At 36.8% G+C, this 18,992-nt stretch overlaps 2 protein-coding genes across 6 annotated transcripts in view; both read left to right on the top strand.

The window, feature by feature from the left end:
• The window catches only part of LOC140801698 (probable pre-mRNA-splicing factor ATP-dependent RNA helicase DEAH4), a 26,406-nt gene extending 10,837 nt beyond the window's left edge, over positions 1 to 15,569 (top strand). Inside the window, exons 9-17 of one of the 5 annotated variants that reach the window (XM_073156932.1) lie at positions 5,865 to 6,079; positions 6,292 to 6,384; positions 6,712 to 6,835; positions 7,004 to 7,148; positions 7,501 to 7,570; positions 7,842 to 8,002; positions 8,791 to 8,966; positions 9,121 to 9,329; positions 15,432 to 15,569. In XM_073156932.1, coding sequence (XP_073013033.1) covers positions 5,865 to 6,079; positions 6,292 to 6,384; positions 6,712 to 6,835; positions 7,004 to 7,148; positions 7,501 to 7,570; positions 7,842 to 8,002; positions 8,791 to 8,966; positions 9,121 to 9,274 — 1,138 coding nt within the window. In that variant the 3' untranslated portion in view covers positions 9,275 to 9,329; positions 15,432 to 15,569. Of the gene's footprint in view, positions 1 to 5,864; positions 6,080 to 6,291; positions 6,385 to 6,711; positions 6,836 to 7,003; positions 7,149 to 7,500; positions 7,571 to 7,841; positions 8,003 to 8,790; positions 8,967 to 9,120; positions 9,330 to 9,556; positions 9,955 to 12,519; positions 12,662 to 15,275; positions 15,299 to 15,431 lie in introns of those variants that run through there. The other 4 variants (XM_073156934.1, XM_073156933.1, XM_073156930.1 and 1 more) reach the window with 4 other exon arrangements.
• Positions 12,625 to 18,992, top strand: LOC140801699 (adenylate kinase 4-like). The gene is made up of 6 exons (XM_073156936.1): positions 12,625 to 12,762; positions 15,432 to 15,577; positions 15,688 to 15,807; positions 15,931 to 16,098; positions 17,606 to 17,695; positions 18,632 to 18,992. The coding sequence occupies exons 1-6, from the start codon at positions 12,663 to 12,665 to the stop codon at positions 18,728 to 18,730; spliced, it is 723 nt and encodes a 240-aa protein (XP_073013037.1). The 5' UTR covers positions 12,625 to 12,662; the 3' UTR covers positions 18,731 to 18,992.

The raw sequence follows: 18,992 nt of genomic DNA, 5'->3' as shown, positions 1-18,992 counted from the left end.
CTAAAAGATAGGTTACGAAACGATTCCTTCAAGATCTGGATTTATTACAGGAATTAGTCCGTGCAACCGTAAAAAAATATTTACCAAATATTCTCCTGTAGTCAAAAAATTACGAAACCAATTGGATTAGATCCGTAACTCCTTGATCTACAATTTTCGTATTTATGCCCTTCGCAGATTCAAACTGCAACTGAGCCGAAAACACGAAATAACGCGGGTGATGGTGGTGCTGACGGGTGGAGTGGATGTTAGGGTTATGGATGATAATGGAGATGAAGGTGGATGGTGGATGTGGTTAAGGGATATAGACGAAGGGGAAGAAGTGGTCGAGATCCCAAAGAAGAGGGAATACTTGACAAACGAGGGAGATTAGAAGTTAGGAGAGACCTTGCCAACGGTAGAGGTGGTAGGTTGGTGAAGAGGGAGGATGGAGAGAATAGAGAGAAGATAGGAGGCAAGAAATCAATAATCCAATCACATTTTGAATTTGACCGCCATCCACACCTTTATAGAGGCCAGCCAACAAGTTCTAATAACAATAAGTAACCCTAATTCTAGAGGATTCCCGCCGATTGTGTTCGAATGCGCTCGATAGCGTTCGAACGCGCAAAAGACGTTCTCTGTATGTGCGAACACGATGCGGGCGTTCGAATGCGCGTTCGAACGCGCATTTCGCGTCCTTTGTATTTGTGAACCTAATGCAAACGTTCGCAAGGGAGTTTGAACGCGACCTCTTCCGAGTTCGAACGCGATATACATAAATTTTATTTTAACAAAAATAAACAATTAATGCAATAAGAAAAGACTCTAACAAGGTGTATCGATGACACTTGCCAATACGTCAAGACCGATGCAACCAAGCTCGTGGGTTTTCTGTAGTTGCTGCCCATTCCAAAATGAGTGTCAGAGAACTTGTCGATGGACTTCATCGATAGCTTACCAACAGTCCACAATAAGTTAGTTTTCATGGTTGTGGTTGATCGACTAACAAGGTATGCTCATTTCAGCGCACTCGAGCATCCCTATCGAGGTTCCAAGTATTGGAATCGGGATTGGGATCGGCCGTCTGTATTGGCCTATATTTTGAAATAATTTTAAAATACAAAAAAATTCTAAATTTTTTAGAAAAATAATAAGATATAAATATAAATAATTCAAATATAAAATCTAAAAACTAAAAATTTTCCTTAGCCGTAAAGATATGTGGCCATGAAAAAGGGAATAAACATGATTTTCTCAATATCAATTTCTCCCTTTTTTCTACCACTTACACTCTCTCTCCCTCTCACACAAGTGAAAAAATCTTACCTTCTCTCACTAATTCTTTTTTATCAAACTCTCTCCTACTAACTCTCTCTTATCAAACTCTTTTCCATAAACTATCTTACTCATCCTCTCCCTCTCTCACCGACTCCACCTCTCTCCCTCCAGCATTGCTTTTTATTTTTTTTTCACGACTCTCTCCCTTCTCTTCTCTCTTTTTCCCTCTCCCCCTTATTGTTGCAACCCCTATCTCTTTCCTCTCTCTCTTCCCCTCTCTTTCTCTCTTACCCATACCCATCTCTAGCGAGATCGGCTGATCCGGTCGAAACCAGTCAAGCCCGGGATCAGGATCGGCTGAAACTAGGATCCACAGTCCCTATATGGCTCATACTGTGGTCGAGATCTTTATGCGTGATGTGGTGCAGTTCATGGAGTTCCTCGGACCATAGTGTTAGGCCGGGACCCATCTTCATTAGTGGGTTCTGATCCAAGCTGGCTCGTCTGTAGGGGACGGAGCTCAAATTGGGTTTGGCCTACCACCCACAAATATAGCCAAATCGAATAAGTCAACATGTGCTTAGAGCAGTATTTGGTTGAGATCTTTGCTTTGGACCCTTTCGAGTGCTAGTGCAACTTGGTTCAGTCGCATACAAGCTAGACCTACCCATGGACTCAAGAGTGCATCTTGTCTTTCACGTGTCAGCATCGCGGGCTTCTATTGGACCTAATGAGGAGGTGTCAGACCAGGTATCTGAGACAAATGTAGATGAAGAGATGCCGAGCCCGCTCAAGGACTTGGCTAAGCGACAAGTTCGAGTCCAAGGTCAACCAATGACAAGTGCTGATTAAGTGGAATGGTGGGTTGACTGCAGTGTTTTCTTGACTTTACAACTTGAAGCCAAGGTGTACAGAAGTGTGGTGAAGTATAACGGACTAAATCCAACCCAACATCTGACTTGATTAAGCGCACCCACCAGGGTCATATGGGTCACAAGGGCATTAGGCCTAGTTATCTTTCTTATTTGCATTTCTAAATTTGTAAAAAGAACTTAAGTTTATTGGATAATTAATTGGGATTGAACATGTTAGGTGATCAATCTGCTTAGGATAGCCGCCTATAAGATATGCGGTGTGCATCCAATTGAATCATTGATGAATGTGATTATTTTCATGCATTAGGAGTAGCTGCTAATTAATCTTCACCACCAATCCTAGTTTGCCACCATCAACGAGCATCACCACCGCCACCATCACCTAGCACTGCCACCACCATTTCCACCTACACACGTGGCCACCCTCTCGATCAATAGAGAGCCCTAACCACGCCAATATCCTGTGACGATCGAACCTATAAAGGGGATCATTACATAAAAGCAAGTATATTTGGAAGGATGGAAATATCTGTATCATAAGGATCCTCAGAGATGGTTGTGGGAGGTTTATAAGCAACTAAATATTTAATATTAGAAGTGGAACTAATGGCATAATCAGATGGAATATCCATAACATAAGCATTAGGTCCTACACATTTTAATATCTATAAAGGTCCAACACTATAAGCTTGCAATTTCCTTGTGGTTCCCGATGGAAATTGCTCGAGTCTGACATGAACCATGGCATAGTCTCTAACATGAAATTCCTTAAATCGTCTATGCAAATGGACCTATAGTTTATATTGAAGATTTTTAGTTTTGATTCGCTTGTTAATCTTTTGATATAATGAATGGACATAATATGGAATGTTTATGCAAATTCAGAGACTCGACTGAGATGACATGGGGGAGAAGGTATAAATGCCTACAAGCTATAAAACTATGGATAACTTCAAATGGACTCATGCCTATAGACCTATTAATGGAGTTGTTATATGTAAAATGAACTATCGAAAGAATGGAATTCCAATTTTTGTTATGATCACCCATGAGACATTAAATAAGTTTTTATTTAGGCTTGGCTTAGCTCAAGTTGAGCCAAGCTGCACCGAGCTCAAGCCTTATATGAGCTTGCTGAATTGAGAAGGTCTGGAGTTGTGCAAGAGAGGATGATGGTGCTGCAAAAGATGGGGATCATGTCGAGGATGATCTTTGCATTCTCCACTTGGGTCACTCGACATAGCTTCCATGGATTCGACTCTGTTTGATGATAATTAGAAATTTAGCTATTTGGATTGCAACTTTATCTGAAAACTTGTATAGACTTTTATGAGACACAAACTCCTCCCCAGAAGTGAATCTCTCCTCTTTGCTGGTCTCATAAAGCTCTTCAATTAGGCACACGTCCTTGGGTACTTATCATCGAATTGGTCAGTGTTGTGGACGGGAGCGCTCATCTTGATGTTGGCGGAGCCGTCGATAAGGTAGAGAGAGAGAGAGAGAGAGTAGAGCTGCATCTTCACTAAAGACTCCAAGTGACGTGACATTAACTTCCAATTAGATTATTAGTTGCTTTATTTGAACAATTATAATATTAGTGGATAATTACACTTTCACCCCCTAAACTATTACTCTTTTTCACTTTCACCCCCACTTTTTTTTCCCTACAAAGCGACCGCTTGAACATCATCAAACATTAAATGACGTTAAAGGAAAGGGCAAAATGCCTTTTTTGCCCCTCTAAAAATGCATGGATTATTTCGTTCTCTCTAAAATAAGGTCAATTGTGCCATTAATGAAGGTAAGAGTAGGCACATGACATGCATGTGTTATAATTCTAATCAAATTTCTAACAGATGACTAACAGAAGGACCACTTTGATGATTTCAAAGAGTTTAAGAGAGTCTTTTTGTAGGAAAAAAGAGTGAGGGAGTGAAAATAAAAAAGAGTAATAATTTAGAGGTGTGAGTGTGATTATCTCTTATATTAGCCTAATGTGCGGGGGATGTCCACACCATTTTGTTTGAGAATCCTCTAGAAAGCTCCAGATTTCTTCTTAACCTCTGGACTTCCCAACATAACTCAACTTCTCAATCTTTGGACTTCTTAAAAAAAAGAACCTTTGGACTTCCTAACATAACTCCTTAACTTTCTAATCTAACCCCGAAACTTCTTAATCTTTGGACCTCCCAAAAAAAACCTCTGGTCTCTCTCTCTTTATAAACCTTATGCAGCCCCTAGTGGTGGATCATCTTTGGAAGGTTATCACACGCTTGTCTTCTTCACATAAACCTCTCCATTCTTTATTCTACTCTACTCCCTCCCCCAGTCTTTGTGGGTTTCCACCTTTTATGTCATCTCTATAAATCTCACATAACTCTCGTGAGTTTCTTGTTAATCTACCTTATCACTCTACTCCATTTCCATGCATTTACTGTTGTCTTGAGGGATTTCCAGCTATCGGTGCTCGAAGTTGAATTCGGAGGCAAGGCTTAAGGCTATACACTATTTTTCACATTGGGTTAGATTCATTTCCATGTATTTACTGTTGTCTTAAGGGATTTCTAACTATTGGTACTTGGAGTTGAATTCGAAGGCAAGGCTTAAGGCTATACACTATTTTTCACATCGGGTGAGACTCAAACCTAAACCTATCAATAGCTCGCTCTTGGTTAACCTAAGTCTAATAGTGAATCTATTGCTCTCTTTTGCCATATCTTGTCATAAATTTCAGATTTGCTGGCTTTTTAAGTTTAAGCTGAACTGGATTTAATCTTGTTTATATGTTAATAGAAGACTTTATGATCATTTACCTGTTTTGCTATCTGTATTACTGAATTCAATTAGCTTTCATTCATTTGATCACATGTTCTCTAACATTTATTCGCAATTTTGAGTTGCATTACCAAGGCAGTGGGAGGTGGGGTCAAAGAGGTTGCAGAGCGGTGCATGAGAATTGGGTAGTGAGCTTGCAAAGTAAGTAATAGTTGTCCCTGTTTAGAGTTAAGACATTGCAAAGAAGTGATTGATAAAGGTGGATAGATTACAATGGCAATTAATGTAGAATTAAAGTGGAATAGGTACCAAGAACTCAATGGAGGAGGCTTGGAGGAGGAGGCTGCTTAGAAGAGGACTGTGGAGATTGAGATACCAGAGTGTTAGGGTTTGAGTGAGATTTAGTAATACTAGGGAGAGATGTGAACCGTTGGATCAAAAATCTAATGGCTATGAGTATATGTTAATAAAAAATATTAGCCGAGCTTATCAAGCTGAGCATGAGGGAGCCGGGTTTGACTCAGGCTCAGCTTTAGGCTCTGCTGAGCTCAATTCAAGCCGAGCTCGAGCCATGCCCGAGCTGCTTTATTTTGACAGCCCTATGTAGGTCCTATTGTCTAAGTTAGCAGTTTGAGTACCTCATTCTCCAAGCCTTTGTGGTGGTTCTTCTAATTTGGTTTTGATTTAATTAAAACTTACTATATATGCATTGTGATTTCCTCTGATGCTTTCTTTTGTAGACTAAGTGTTGGTGCTTAAAAATTTAATCATTAATTGTTTGGACATTTGCTGACGTTTCCTTTTTATCCCTTCTTTTTGTTTTTAAATAATTTCTTCTTTGGATGAGCAAGAATATAGTAGGACAATGCCAATGTTAATGCGAGCTGTGAAGAGTATTAAGACAATAACTGCCTTAAAATTGTTTCTAGAGTCTGATGTTTAAATCTGTTGCAGAGTGCAAGCTGATCAGCGTGCTGGTCGAGCTGGGAGAACTCGTCCTGGCAGATGTTACAGGTTATACCCCGCTTCTGTCTATAATGAGGAGTTTCTTGATGCATCCATCCCTGAAATTCAGCGGTCATCTCTTGCTGGAAGTGTTCTATACCTGAAATCTCTAAATCTTCCTGACATTGATATCTTAAAGTTTGATTTTCTTGATCCACCATCACGTAAGAGAAGACCCATTCACTTTGTTTTATTTTTTTATTTTTACACTATAGATCATTTGTTTCAATAATTTCACTAGATACTAGGGCTTTTTAAAAGAAAGCTTTAGACAGCTATGTAATAAGTCATGTTATTAATGTAAAAACAAATTTAACAAGATATATTTTGTCTTGATCTTATACCTTTTGATAAATTTTTTTCTTCTTTCCTGCAGGTGAATCACTAGAAGATGCTTTGAGGCAGTTATACCTCATTGATGCAATTGATGAAAATGGGAAAATAACAGTGGTTGGGCGAACTATGGCTGGTCAGTATTTTGCTTAAAATGATAGTATACAATATAAGAAAGAATTTTACATTAAACATAGCTGAATGGAGGATAAGAATCCATAGAATTGACCTGGAATAGTTGGGTTTCATGGCTTCTTGTTGTTTAATTTTCTTCTATCTTGTGTTTAACAAGCATAAATATATGACAAGTCTGTGAGGGGTGAAAATGTTAAAGAACAAATATCCTGAGAGGAATTCCAAATTCTTAGGCTTGTTGGTGCTGGAATGAAGAAATATATATATGGTGTATATGTGGCATCCTGTCAGGTTCATTTGTTTATCCTACATACCTCTTGTTGTGCAGAGCTTCCTTTGGAGCCATCTCTTTCGAGGACTTTAATTGAGGCAAATGAGCTGGGATGTTTGGCCCAGGCACTGACTGTTGCAGCTACTTTATCAGCAGAAATTACAGTGCATCCATCTAGGAGGTACTACCTAGATCACTAATATTTCTTTTTCAGTCTTAAGCATTCATGCCTAACCTGTCATTCAGAGAGTCTCCTCTAACCCGAGCTAATGATTCTTTTATGATGTATTATATTCAACACCGAAGATGTTCCATACTACGTCACTAATGCTGTTTCTGCTATATGCAGTAAGAACAAGGAGACTAAGAGGAAACGACAATCAAAACTTCCTGATGGCTCTGGCTGGGGGGATCATATTCAGTTGCTTCAGATATATGAAAGTTGGGACCAAGCTGATTATGATCCTAGGTGGTGCTCTGATAATTACTTGCAGGTGCCACAGCAAAGAAGCCTTCATTTTCATGGAAAATTTAAATAGAGAAAAGCCTTCTTATTTCAATAGAACAATTTGTTGCCCATAGTCATCTCTGACAATAGCCTATATTTGTCTAGTCATTATAACAACTATTACAGTTTAATGCTTTTAGATGTTTAGCTAGCATAAGATAATATTATTGATACTGTGTCATGCAAGTTGCTAGCTATGATGGTAAAAGGAAAATAGAACTGGCTTTTCACTTTCTAACCTGATTCTGAATCTGAAGATATTTGCTGCTTCAGAATTGATGACTATGTTTTGCCCAATTATGAGATGTCATTCAACAGATTGCTTTGATGTTCTGTAGGCACGTAGCATGATTTTCAGCAAGAACGTTAGGAAGCAATTATCTCAGATTATACAAAAGATAGCCAAAGGTCAGTTTCAATTCATTCATATCTCCACATTTTTAGAAGAAATCATGTCCAGTAGGAGTCTCTAACACACCTATTATGTTGGGGATAACCATAATCAGTTCACCTTGCAAATTGTTCTTTGATTCACAAACAACCATCATTTCACTTTATATTTCGGATTCACATCAAGATTTCTAACTATGGTTTTACTGTTCAATTATCACAGCTCTCATAATACTACTAGCACCTTTTTCTTCTCAAAAGTTAATATTTCTAAATTTTCCATATTCAGGTCCATCGGATGTACTGTCAAGCTTAAGACAGAAAAAGAGTGACCATGACTACAAAAAGTTGAGGAAAGCTTTATGCATTGGCTATGGTTATCAACTGGCTGAAAGAATGCTGCATCATAATGGCTACCGTACTGTTGGTTACAGATCACAGCTAGTGCAGGTTTCCTTACCTTTTTTACTGGAGTTGCTTATATTTTATCTCATATAAGGAGCAAGTAATTCAGAACATGGATCAGTTAATCTTTATAAGTACCACCAAATTGTGGCCTCTTACATCGATATCTTTCAACAGCTGGTACCTGGCCTGGATAAAGGAGGATTGTTGCATTAGGTAGCTTGATAGGCAGCATATAACTTTTTCAAGATAAACTATGAAAATGGATCCGAAAGTATCTAACATTTAAAATAGAACTGAATGGAGGAAAAAGATCAATATCACGGACATCAAATAGTTGGCATTCACAGCTTGTTGTTATTGTAATATGAAGGATCCATATTTTCTTATTGCAACTTTTGTCTTGTGCATTTTTTTATTGGACTTACAATGGAACCTGTAGTTTAGGAATGAGAAACAGTCTCTAGAATTTAAATCGAGAATACTATAAGGGAGAGACTGTTCATGATAGGGTTGTAAGTTTATTTATCAAGAGCAAGCAACACACACAAAAAGAATTGCCACCCCACCTCACAGAAACAATAAGGAAAAGAAAACTCAGAAGCTAATGCAGCAGAAATGGGGAAATTATTTAAGCAGATTATGCCTCTTGCTCTATGTAATCCTGAGCTGGTACTCTTTTGGTTTTAAAACATAAAAGTTGAAACCAATAGGGGCAACAAATCGACATTCTGATAGAGTTTTCATGGGCATATTTCAAGTTCTACTTGCATCACCCGTCGTGCATCCATAAAATTACATTAATTCTGTACCTCATCACGCTTGTCTTACAGGTGCATCCTTCTTCTGTGTTGGAATCTGATGAAAATGGCCAGTTACCAGACTATGTTTTATACCATGAACTAATAAATACGTCTCGCCCTTTCATGAGAAATGTCTGTTCAGTTGAAATGGCATGGGTCCTACCCATATTAAAGAAGCTAGAGAAATTAGACACAAACAAACTGAGGTAATATTCATAAATAAGTTGTGGAACTGAAGATATATGTTTATGCATGAATTATCTTGGTTGTTTGATTATTAGTTAGTTTCAACACTGTAATTTGCTTATTTTACTTGCTAGATTTGTTACTTGAGATATAATGAACAGTTGAATTTCACAGTGGTGGTTCTGGCAGTTCTGTTGGATGTGAACCTATTGAGGAAAAAACAAGCTGCTCACCCAAGAAGGAAGCAGATTCAAACCAAGCCAGCAATTTGGATAGTAAAATTCAGGCAGCGCGTGATCGCTACCTCGCAAGAAAAGCAAAGAGGTAGCAGTTTATCCTGTAAAGAGAAAACATTGAACTTCTGGATATTGTCCACCAGTAAGGTATTTATTTTTATTTTTTTGCAAGAATTTAAAATTCAATTCTCATCTTGTTTCCTTGTAAAGTGAGTGATTCTCCAAAAAGTAAGTTACAAATGGTTAGTTATGAAGTACTACTAATCGAAGTAATTCTTGTTTACTCAAAGGATGCAGAGAATTTTCTTAGGCATACTTTCAATTCTTAATTGATTGATGCCAAAAGGTTTTAATGACAGTTTGGTATTCTGCAGATAGTCATAGGCTCATTTCATGTATCATCCTTGTCTGATCAACTACCTAATGGGTTAGGCAAAGATGAGCAGAATTACTGAAATTATTGGAATTGCTCATAGTTACCAAAACCATTGGAGTTGCAGATGGCAGACCATGTGCCAGTGGCACAAACTTCCTTATTTCATGTTACAGTAGAAAAGACTGTGCACCATCTCTTATAAACAGAAAAAATGCTTGTGAATATTAGGGTCTCCCTGTTGGCTGACAATTTATAATTAACAAATGTCTAGCAATCAAAAGCATGCCTTTTGGATCATCGTTGAACCTGCCTGAGCAGCAAATAAGCTGCTTTTTGTATAATGTTTTTGAGTGGATGAATTTAATAAGATTGGAATTTGAATCATCTTTCTGCAAAGATAGCATATTTCTCTTTCTTTTCTTGCTAGTGATTTGTGTATATTGCCTAAATTAAGTGGTTGATTCAGCTCATACTTCTTCATGATGTTAGTCTAGGGTAATGGGTCAGACCAACTCCGATCCAACCTGGGCCAGATATATTTTCACTTACCCAGATATGGATATGGGTAGTTTTTGCAAAACAAATCCGATACGGATACGTATACGAGTTGAATAGGGGTTTTTCAGATATGGATACAGATAGCGAATGCCCGTTTACTCGTATAGTAAATAATAAACCTTACCCATTAACTCATACATGACTCTCACAGTCACTCCCTCGCGACCTCTTTGTCTCTACTCTTCATCTCATAGCCACCATGAAACCCTACCTCGTCACCCCCTCATTCTTCGATAGTTTAACCACTTCAGTCTTTACTAGCCAGACTCTGCCTTCTTCCTATTCACTTGTCAGTTGCTGTCTCCGATGGACTTCTGCCTCCAACCTCTTTCTTCACCCGGCAGTTGCTGCCTGTGTCAGATGGCACCCCATCTCTATTCTGAGTGGTGAGTAGTCCACCATGGGGACAATATAGCTGCAAATCTGGCATTTGCTTTGGGTCAAGAATACTATTCCTAGTTACACTCTGGACGACACCTAATTAACCCAGTTGCATGTATTTGGTGTTTATGTTATACATCTGCTTATTTTGAAAGACATCTTTTTTCAAAGACAGCTGTTTATCTTTCAGGTTGTGCTGCATTAGTGATCTATTAATCTTAAAACCTGATGAGGTTTATATTTTTGGAATTGGTTCTATATAATTATGATTTCTAGTATTCCTTATGGTTTATGCTATTGAAATCATGTTCTTTATGTCTGCTTTATGAGGTAGTATGTGAATTTCGCTTGGTGGTGTTCTGCTGAGGATTGCCTGAGCTTGAAATTAGTGGCAGTTATAAATTTGTATTGCTTGAGCTTTGCTGTCGTTCCACTACTGAAAAATTCAGTAATCTCCATATATTTGTTTGAGTATTGGGGTTTTATTATCAGATCCATAATTCTCAATCATGTGACTTTGTGTCTGTTTCATTATCAGATCCATAATGCTAAATTTTTCAGTAATCTGGTAGATACTGGTGAAGTATGTTATGAGCTTCACAAAAGAGATGTTTGATTTGGCATATTTTGTTTAATAGATAACAAAATGTACTGATTTATAGCATTACATAGATGTGAACAGATATGTTTAATTCCTTAGACTACTGAATTTTTTTGTTTCATTTCTGGATCCGGTTCGGTTCAGTTTGTATTCATAGCCATTTAAGATTTGATCCGTATCCATTTTGTATTCATATTCATTTAGGATTCATCTGGATCTGAAAATTATTCATATCTATTTAGTAAATATATGATTTTAAATTTTGTTATCTATTTAATATCCAATTTGTATCCGGAATGGATGTGATGTATTATCCGATCCATTTAAACCCCTACTTTAGTCCCTAATAGAAGCCTTTTCTCTTTCTTTCTTTCTTGCCCTAAACTAAACTCTTTATGTGAGGCTGCATTTTGATAGTAAAAGTTCATTATTTGATGGAAGTCTGTGAAATAGGCAAAAATAAAAACTGCCATTTTTCCTCTGAAGTTTTATGCATAGTCAAAAGTCTATAACTGCGACCATATTAATTTGATAGTAGCCATATTTTTTGACAATTTGAAACTGTGTGGGATTAAGCATCTGTTTTCAATGGTGGAGTTGAACTCTTTGGCCTCTCTTGATATGTGTCTACAGCTTTAGGCCAGCTGCTTTGACTACAAAATTAATCAAATATTCTTTTGGTTAATTTGCCTCTTTGTATTTCAATCTTAAGTATTTAAGTATCGGTAAAATCGTCGTCTCAAGTAATGGTGTTTCATTAGCTCCAATATTTTTCGCCGTGAATAAATTGTAAGATAAACCAAACTGTCTCTACCATCTTCAAATTTGAGAGTAATTAGTTTCGTACTTCAATTTCTAAATGTATTAGATGTGTGATAAAAAATAAAATTTGGCCGACTTAAAATATTTAAAATCTCGTCCAAATTTGCCTTGAAATGTTGAGCTTTGATGAATTTTTCACAAACTGACCTGTCTCAAACCTTTTTTTTAATTGAAACAGATAATCTTACAAACTTAATACGAAAAGGAGTCTGTTTTACTATAGTTGTCAATAAAATGCTGATAAGATTAACGTTTTTAAGTTGACAAAATATAATGTTAATCTATCAGCGTTTTGTATATATATACACCTCAAATTTATCAGTAGTTTTATTTCAAAATTTTCAAATGAAACACTCAACTAAGTCTGCCTTATTTTATTTTATTATTATTATTTTTTTACCCCACATAAAACGCTGATGAGTAGCGTCTTATACGTAAAAAGAAGCGTTGAGATATAATTAGCATTTCCTCTCGTTAGATAAAATATCTGGAAGTTGAGCATTTCACTAGTAAAGCAAACTCAGTTTTAAATTGTAAGAGGGCTAGTTTTGTCAAAAACTCTACTTTGACCGTCACCATGGTTTGACAACCACATTCAGTTCCTGCGGAGCAACCTACCGTCAATCTTAAACCCCCTCCCCCTCTCTCTCTCTCTCTCTTCGTCCTTGGCGTGCAGAGAGAAAGGTCTCAGCTTCTTCCTTAACTGGTGTGGAGAGAGAGAGAGGGGAGCAGCGGCGCAGGAATGGTGAATCTCGAGGACGTCACGACGGCGGATCTGACGGCGGAACTGCTCCGCCGCATGAAGTGCTCGTCCAAGCCCGACAAGCGCCTCATCCTTATCGGTATCCATTCATATGCTCCCCTGTTCTCTAAACCCTTTTCCTTAATTTCCAAAATAATTAGTCTTTTGACCGTTTTATTTCATTTCCTGGTAGTTTTGTTTCGCTTTCCGTTGAGATCGCAGGTGTTTTGACTGATAAATTGGCTCTGGAGTTCCATTTTGAAATTTTAGCGTATGTTTCTCTTTCTTTCTTGAGTTCTAAAAGATTTTTCTTCACCCTCGAAATTGTTCAGTTTTGTTAATGCCGAAGGAAGAGTAAGATTTAGTTATATCTTTCCTTTTCTTTTTTCAAAATTTGGTGTGCTTCAGAGAAAAAGATTTTTTATTTTTTTTTCACAAAAATTGGGGTTCCATCTATGCCTTACGCGTCCATCTCAATGTCAAATAACGAAAACGAGCAACCGTATGGTGATTATTTATTATATCAGAGTAAGTCGAAATTATACTTCAACCCGGCAACATTATGTATCAGTGAACAATGATAGATTGATAGTCCTCCTGAAATATTCTAAAGTTTCTGGGTTAATTATCTTAGGCTTATGAAATAATAGTTAAATAGAATAGATGCAATACAGATCAGATGAAGTAGTAATTAAGCTTGATTTTGGAAAGTAGTCAATTCAAACTGGTCAAAGGGGAGAGACATGATCTGTAATATTGTTCTTAATCAAAGAAACATGCATTATATTGTTGTATAAGAATAAAATATACTGTTGGTGGTAAGTTAATTTAGGTAGGTGGATCAGCAATTGAATAAAGTATATGAATACAATTTGGAACAGGACTCATTTGGATAAATGATTATTTCTTTACTTTGTCAATGTGTTGCCAACTGGGCAAACCATAGCTATTAAATAAAGAAATAGATATCTTAACTTTTAGGGGAGTAAATGACTCGAGCTTGAGCGATCTGAGTTGGGCTTGACTCAGCTTGAAAATATGATTAACACAGCTCAAGCTCGAACCAAGCTGGCTAAGGTCGGCCTTGAGTTCGACTCGGTCTAATACTGAGCCAGCTTGAGTTTGACTTGTTGAGCTGACTGACTTTCAAAAAGCTGAAATTGTTCGGTGTAGAAATAGGAGCAAATGCTTTCTAGCTTTGCTCAACAATCGATATGGGACTAAATGCTTGGATTTGAACCCGAGCCCTCAGATTGGTAAGTGCTCGATTAGCCACAATGACTAGAGGTGATCTTTGTGGAGTAGGTTCAGACTGGGCTTTTCAAGCCAACCGAGCTTGGACCTTTGTTCGCCAACCCGCCCACTTATCACTCAAGCCTGACCAGGCTAGAATATTCTAGCATGTTACCACCCATTAGCCTGTTTATATATCGGGCTTGGGCCGAACGTAATAGGCATTGGTAGTATTACTAATGGGCCAAGCGTAATAGGTCAGGCTTATCAAATATTTTTACAATCTTTCATAGAAAAATACTTATATAGTAGTCTTCACTGCACCAAACTTTCGATGTGAGATTAAACAACCATAGGAAGCAAGCGGGCATAACGAGCCAGGCCAGGGGCCAAAGGTCTAGCCTGTATCGCCCATTACTATTTTGGGCTTAGGTCTGGCTGGGCCTAAACCGGGTTCAGCCATTTTATGCAATTTTGGACCGGGATAGGATAGGTCGGGCCAGTTGATCACGTGTAATAGTGACTATAATAGGTCACATTGACAACTAAGATATATAATATACGTGGTACATCATACATAAGGGCTAATTTTTTGCTTAATGAGCTCGATCTCGGTTCATTTTGAGCTTGAGTGTCTTGTGGGCCAACTAGCCTGTTTTACACTTCTATTCAATATTTCTTCCTAGTTTTTCTCATGTGCCAATTTGTACTGCAGGCCAATAATTATAAACTTCAGAATTTAAGGAGAGACTCTACATACTCTGTCTATTCTCACTACAATGATTCAGATCCTCTTGTCTCACCATTTTGTTTAACTATCAAATATTGATAAAAGTTGGAACTTGGAACTGGACATATATGTCAATTTAATGACAGAAATTTTTATGGGAACCTATTTAAAACTTCAAACCATACTCTAAGAAGCTTCTTTGTGAGAAATAGGATAACTCTTTGACATGTTAAATTGTTAACTGCATTTGTATTGCAGAGTCACAGAACTTGATCTACTTTGGAGAGATATTAGTCCACATGACTTGTTTGTTCGTAATCAAGATCATTTTCGAAGAACAACTATGGTCATTGCTTTGTTGGTATCACATGTGTCAAATGTTTCATTTTTACTTTTTATTTCCTCTCATCTTGCTTTTTTTCATGTTCATGGTTGAAAATATAGTTTCTGGAATTTCGCCTAAGATATTAACTTCGTGAAGAAGTATAAGTTTGTGGCATCTGACTCTACTTTTATCAAATTGACAATTATAACCAGATATTTCAGCTTATGGTTGCATAGTTTATAATGATTGTGAGAACTACTTACTTTGATTACAAGGAATTATAAAACAATGACTGATGTTTTTCATTTTTCTTGTATTTTTCTAGATGGAAATAAAGAATCCTTCTCAAGCCCTCCTGTATATTAAGCTCCTTTATCTAGAAATTAGAATACAACAACAGATTGCCTCTGCATCATCCAATGATCCAAGCTGGTAAAAAGCAGTAAAATTCTATTCTTTCATTGCTTGCTTGATTTTGCAGGACCACCAGGATCTGGAAAGGGAACCCAGTCACCTATCATTAAGGATGAATACTGCTTATGCCATTTGGCCACTGGTGATATGTTAAGAGCTGCTGTTTCTGCTAAAACTCCTCTAGGAACTAAAGCTAAAGAAGCTATGGACAAGGTACTTCATGGAGGCTATTGAACAAAAGAAAGAAAAAGAATAAATAGAAAAGAAAAGGGAAGAATGGTTCTTTATAGTTGCTTGTTCATTGAATTCATTTGTTATTACAGGGAGAGCTTGTCTCTGATGACTTGGTTGTTGGGATTATTGATGAAGCCATGAAAAAACCTTCATGTCGAAAGGGTTTCATACTTGATGGATTTCCTAGGACTGTTGTCCAAGCACAAAAGGTCATAACCTCAATTTCATGTGAAGCAGATAATAGTATTTTTTTTGTTGCTTAGTAATTTAGTTGTCCAATAAATTTTCAGTATTAACTTTCTTATAGAGGCTTAATCAATTTCTGGATGCAGCTTGATGAGATGTTGGCAAAGCAGGGCACCAAAATTGACAAGGTGCTCAACTTTGCAATTGATGATGCCATATTGGAAGAAAGAATTACTGGCCGTTGGATTCATCCCTCCAGTGGTAGGACATACCACTCAAAATTTGCACCTCCAAAGGTTCCAGGAGTTGATGATGTAAGTTGATATTGGTCTTCTCAATTTAAGCATGAGTTGTGTACATTCCTTTGCAAATGGTGTTCTTCAATTGCCATACTAAATGGCATCCTTTGAATTTGATTTCCACTTTGTACTGATCCAGTTTTATATTTATTTGTGTGAGCTCTCACTTTATAATGCCTTAAGATATTCAATAACTAACATGAAGAGTATAGCGACATTCAGTATATAGAAAGTAGTCAGGTGGGAATAACTTGTTTAATGTCTTATTTTAATGAAGGATCCAATGTATTAACATGTACTTTATACTGTTACGTTTATATAGGTGTATAGAACCTAGGGTCTTGTTTGCTTTGAGTTTACCCTAATTTTAATGAAGGATGCAATATTAGCATGTACTTTATACTGTTACATTTATATAGGTGTATAGAACTTAGGGTCTTGTTTGCTTTGAGTTTATGGACTCCTCTCCCTGAACTGGTTCAGAGACCCTTAAACTGGTTCAGTAACTAAACATCTTTTTAATTTTTTTCATGTCTAATCAAGTTTACTCTTTAAAAAATTAAGACTAAAAAATGAGACTAACTAATCGAGTTCGAAGCTTAGCATCAAACCAAACCAGGACTAGAGGATGATTAATTTCTCATTTCGATTTTATCCAGATTCCATCGTTTGGTCATACTTGTGGCATGCTTGAAACTTGTCACTTGTCACATAGACATCATATTTAAGTGCTGCTTTATGTTTTCAAAACTAAGTAGTTCATGCTCTTTGTACCATCTATCCATAAAGAAAGGTAATATTTGCATCATACTCCAATACATGTAACAGAAATACCACAAAACTATAAAACTTTTGCATCCATATATTGCAGTGCAAAGAGTATGACAGCTAAAAACTTAAAATATCCATCTACCACCCTTCAGCTACTCTAATTTCCTACATCTTCATTTTCTATATAAACTGGATCTTCAGCACTTTGTCCAGGAAAAAGATTTAGCATCATTTATGTGTCATCTCTGTAGCCTGCCAATACAGAAATAAGACCCCCTTGTTCCTTTCCAGACAATTTCTTCTCTTTCAAGTTTCCACATTACTACACTGTTGCTGGTTTTCCCTGAGAATCAGATCTCTTCCTATCCAATCGCAGAACTTATCATCTCACAGTTTATAAGCAGATTATTGGCAATATCATCTCTACCACTAAATATGCGCCTATTGTCACCACCTGTTTCTCTTTAGGTGCATTATCCTTGGTTGACATCCTATTATGACACAGCAAGTGCTGCATCATTTGCAAGTCCTTGTAATTGTTCTGTTGAGCGTAAGAATCTGTTCATAGCCCACTTTTGCATATTATGCAATTTTCTGTTTGCATCTTTAGTTAGTCAAATATATTGCTCAAGTGTTTTGCATGCATGGAGAATTTTCATTTATTTTCACCTATCATATCTGCAGTTGTGGAGTCTTATATATCTTGATATGCTTATATTGCTCCTGTGTTTTCTTTTCCTTCTCTTTGAAGGTCACTGGAGAACAATTGATTCAAAGGAAAGATGACACAGCTGAAGTGCTCAGATCAAGGCTTGAAGCTTTCCACGGACAAACTCAACCTGTATGACACTATGACCTATGATTCTTTCCTTTTTCAAAGTAATAAACCTATGATTATTCACCTTTTTGGTGTGATATTTTTATTCTGTTAACATAAATAACTGAAAAAAAATTTCTTCTAAAGTTCTCATATGTATTTATTACGTTTTAACTTCCTAATACTTACATTTTATATCTTATGACATTTTATACTATACATACAGCATTGCTTTCACCTTTTCGTTTCCTTTAACTTTTTTCATCTTTTAATGTCTTTTCTAACAAATTAAAACAATTTGAATTCCCATCGTATCCCAGTCAGGTACTGACACATGATGCTGCTAGTATTCATGTATCTTAGGAGTTTTTGACTATTTTAAGTCTATCAATTTTTTTATCACATGTCTAATTCATCTCAAAAATTTAAATACAACACTAAGTGAGTTATAAAACTGTTGAACTTGACAGCGACTTCTAAGTACAAATTGTTGTCTGGTTCAGTGATTTATAATTGGAAGTCGTTGCTTAGCTCAATAGTTTTGTAACTTACCTAATCTCATATTTAAATTTTAAAGTATATTAGACATGTAAAAAGAAGCATATATTAGTCCCAAAGTCATGCAGGGAGTATTTATGCCATGCTTCTAAATTATTATTTTCAAAGACACGGTATTCTTCTTTTCTTTTTCCAAAATATTCATCCACATATCTTTTGTCGGTCTAGCTAATTTAATTCAGAGTAATCTGAGCTGCATTAATTTAGGGTAAAATAATGGATGAGTTGTAGCACTTACCATTAAAAATTTATTGCTTAACGCGTCTCCAGTAACTTTCTATAGCATAACTGCATATGATGGAAACATTTATTTTGTAATGTGCAATATAATTTTTATTTAAATCATGACAAAAAAATTGGCTTTGTAATTGAAGCGTGACATGGATTTTTCGCCTACTGCAGGTCATTGCCTACTACTCCAAGAAGGGGTTAGTGGAGCAGCTTCATGCCGAGAAACCCCCAAAAGACGTTACTGCCGAAGTTCACAAGGCACTATCATGAACTGGCGATCTCTTACTCTGACTTAAATGTAAACCTTTTGAGTTGAAAGCCTACTTTGTTTTATCAATCTGAGTAACCTGATGCATTGTTTGCTAGGGTTTGAATCCCTGCAGATTTTCCCATTTTCATCCAAACTGTTTGGATCAGCTCTGCTGAACTCAGTGTTTACCAAATTTGGTTCCGAAATAAAGAACATTTGACATGAAACAAAAACTTGTGTACCATAACCTGTGATTCTACAATGAGTTGCTACATTTGTCAA

The sequence above is a fragment of the Typha latifolia genome, chromosome 15 (genome assembly GCF_019914945.1).
Source record: "Typha latifolia isolate L0001 chromosome 15, TyphaL0001v2, whole genome shotgun sequence".
Taxonomy (NCBI): domain Eukaryota; kingdom Viridiplantae; phylum Streptophyta; class Magnoliopsida; order Poales; family Typhaceae; genus Typha; species Typha latifolia.
The sequence above is the reverse complement of the archived record's forward strand: the minus strand, read 5'-3'. Positions and strand labels throughout refer to the sequence as shown.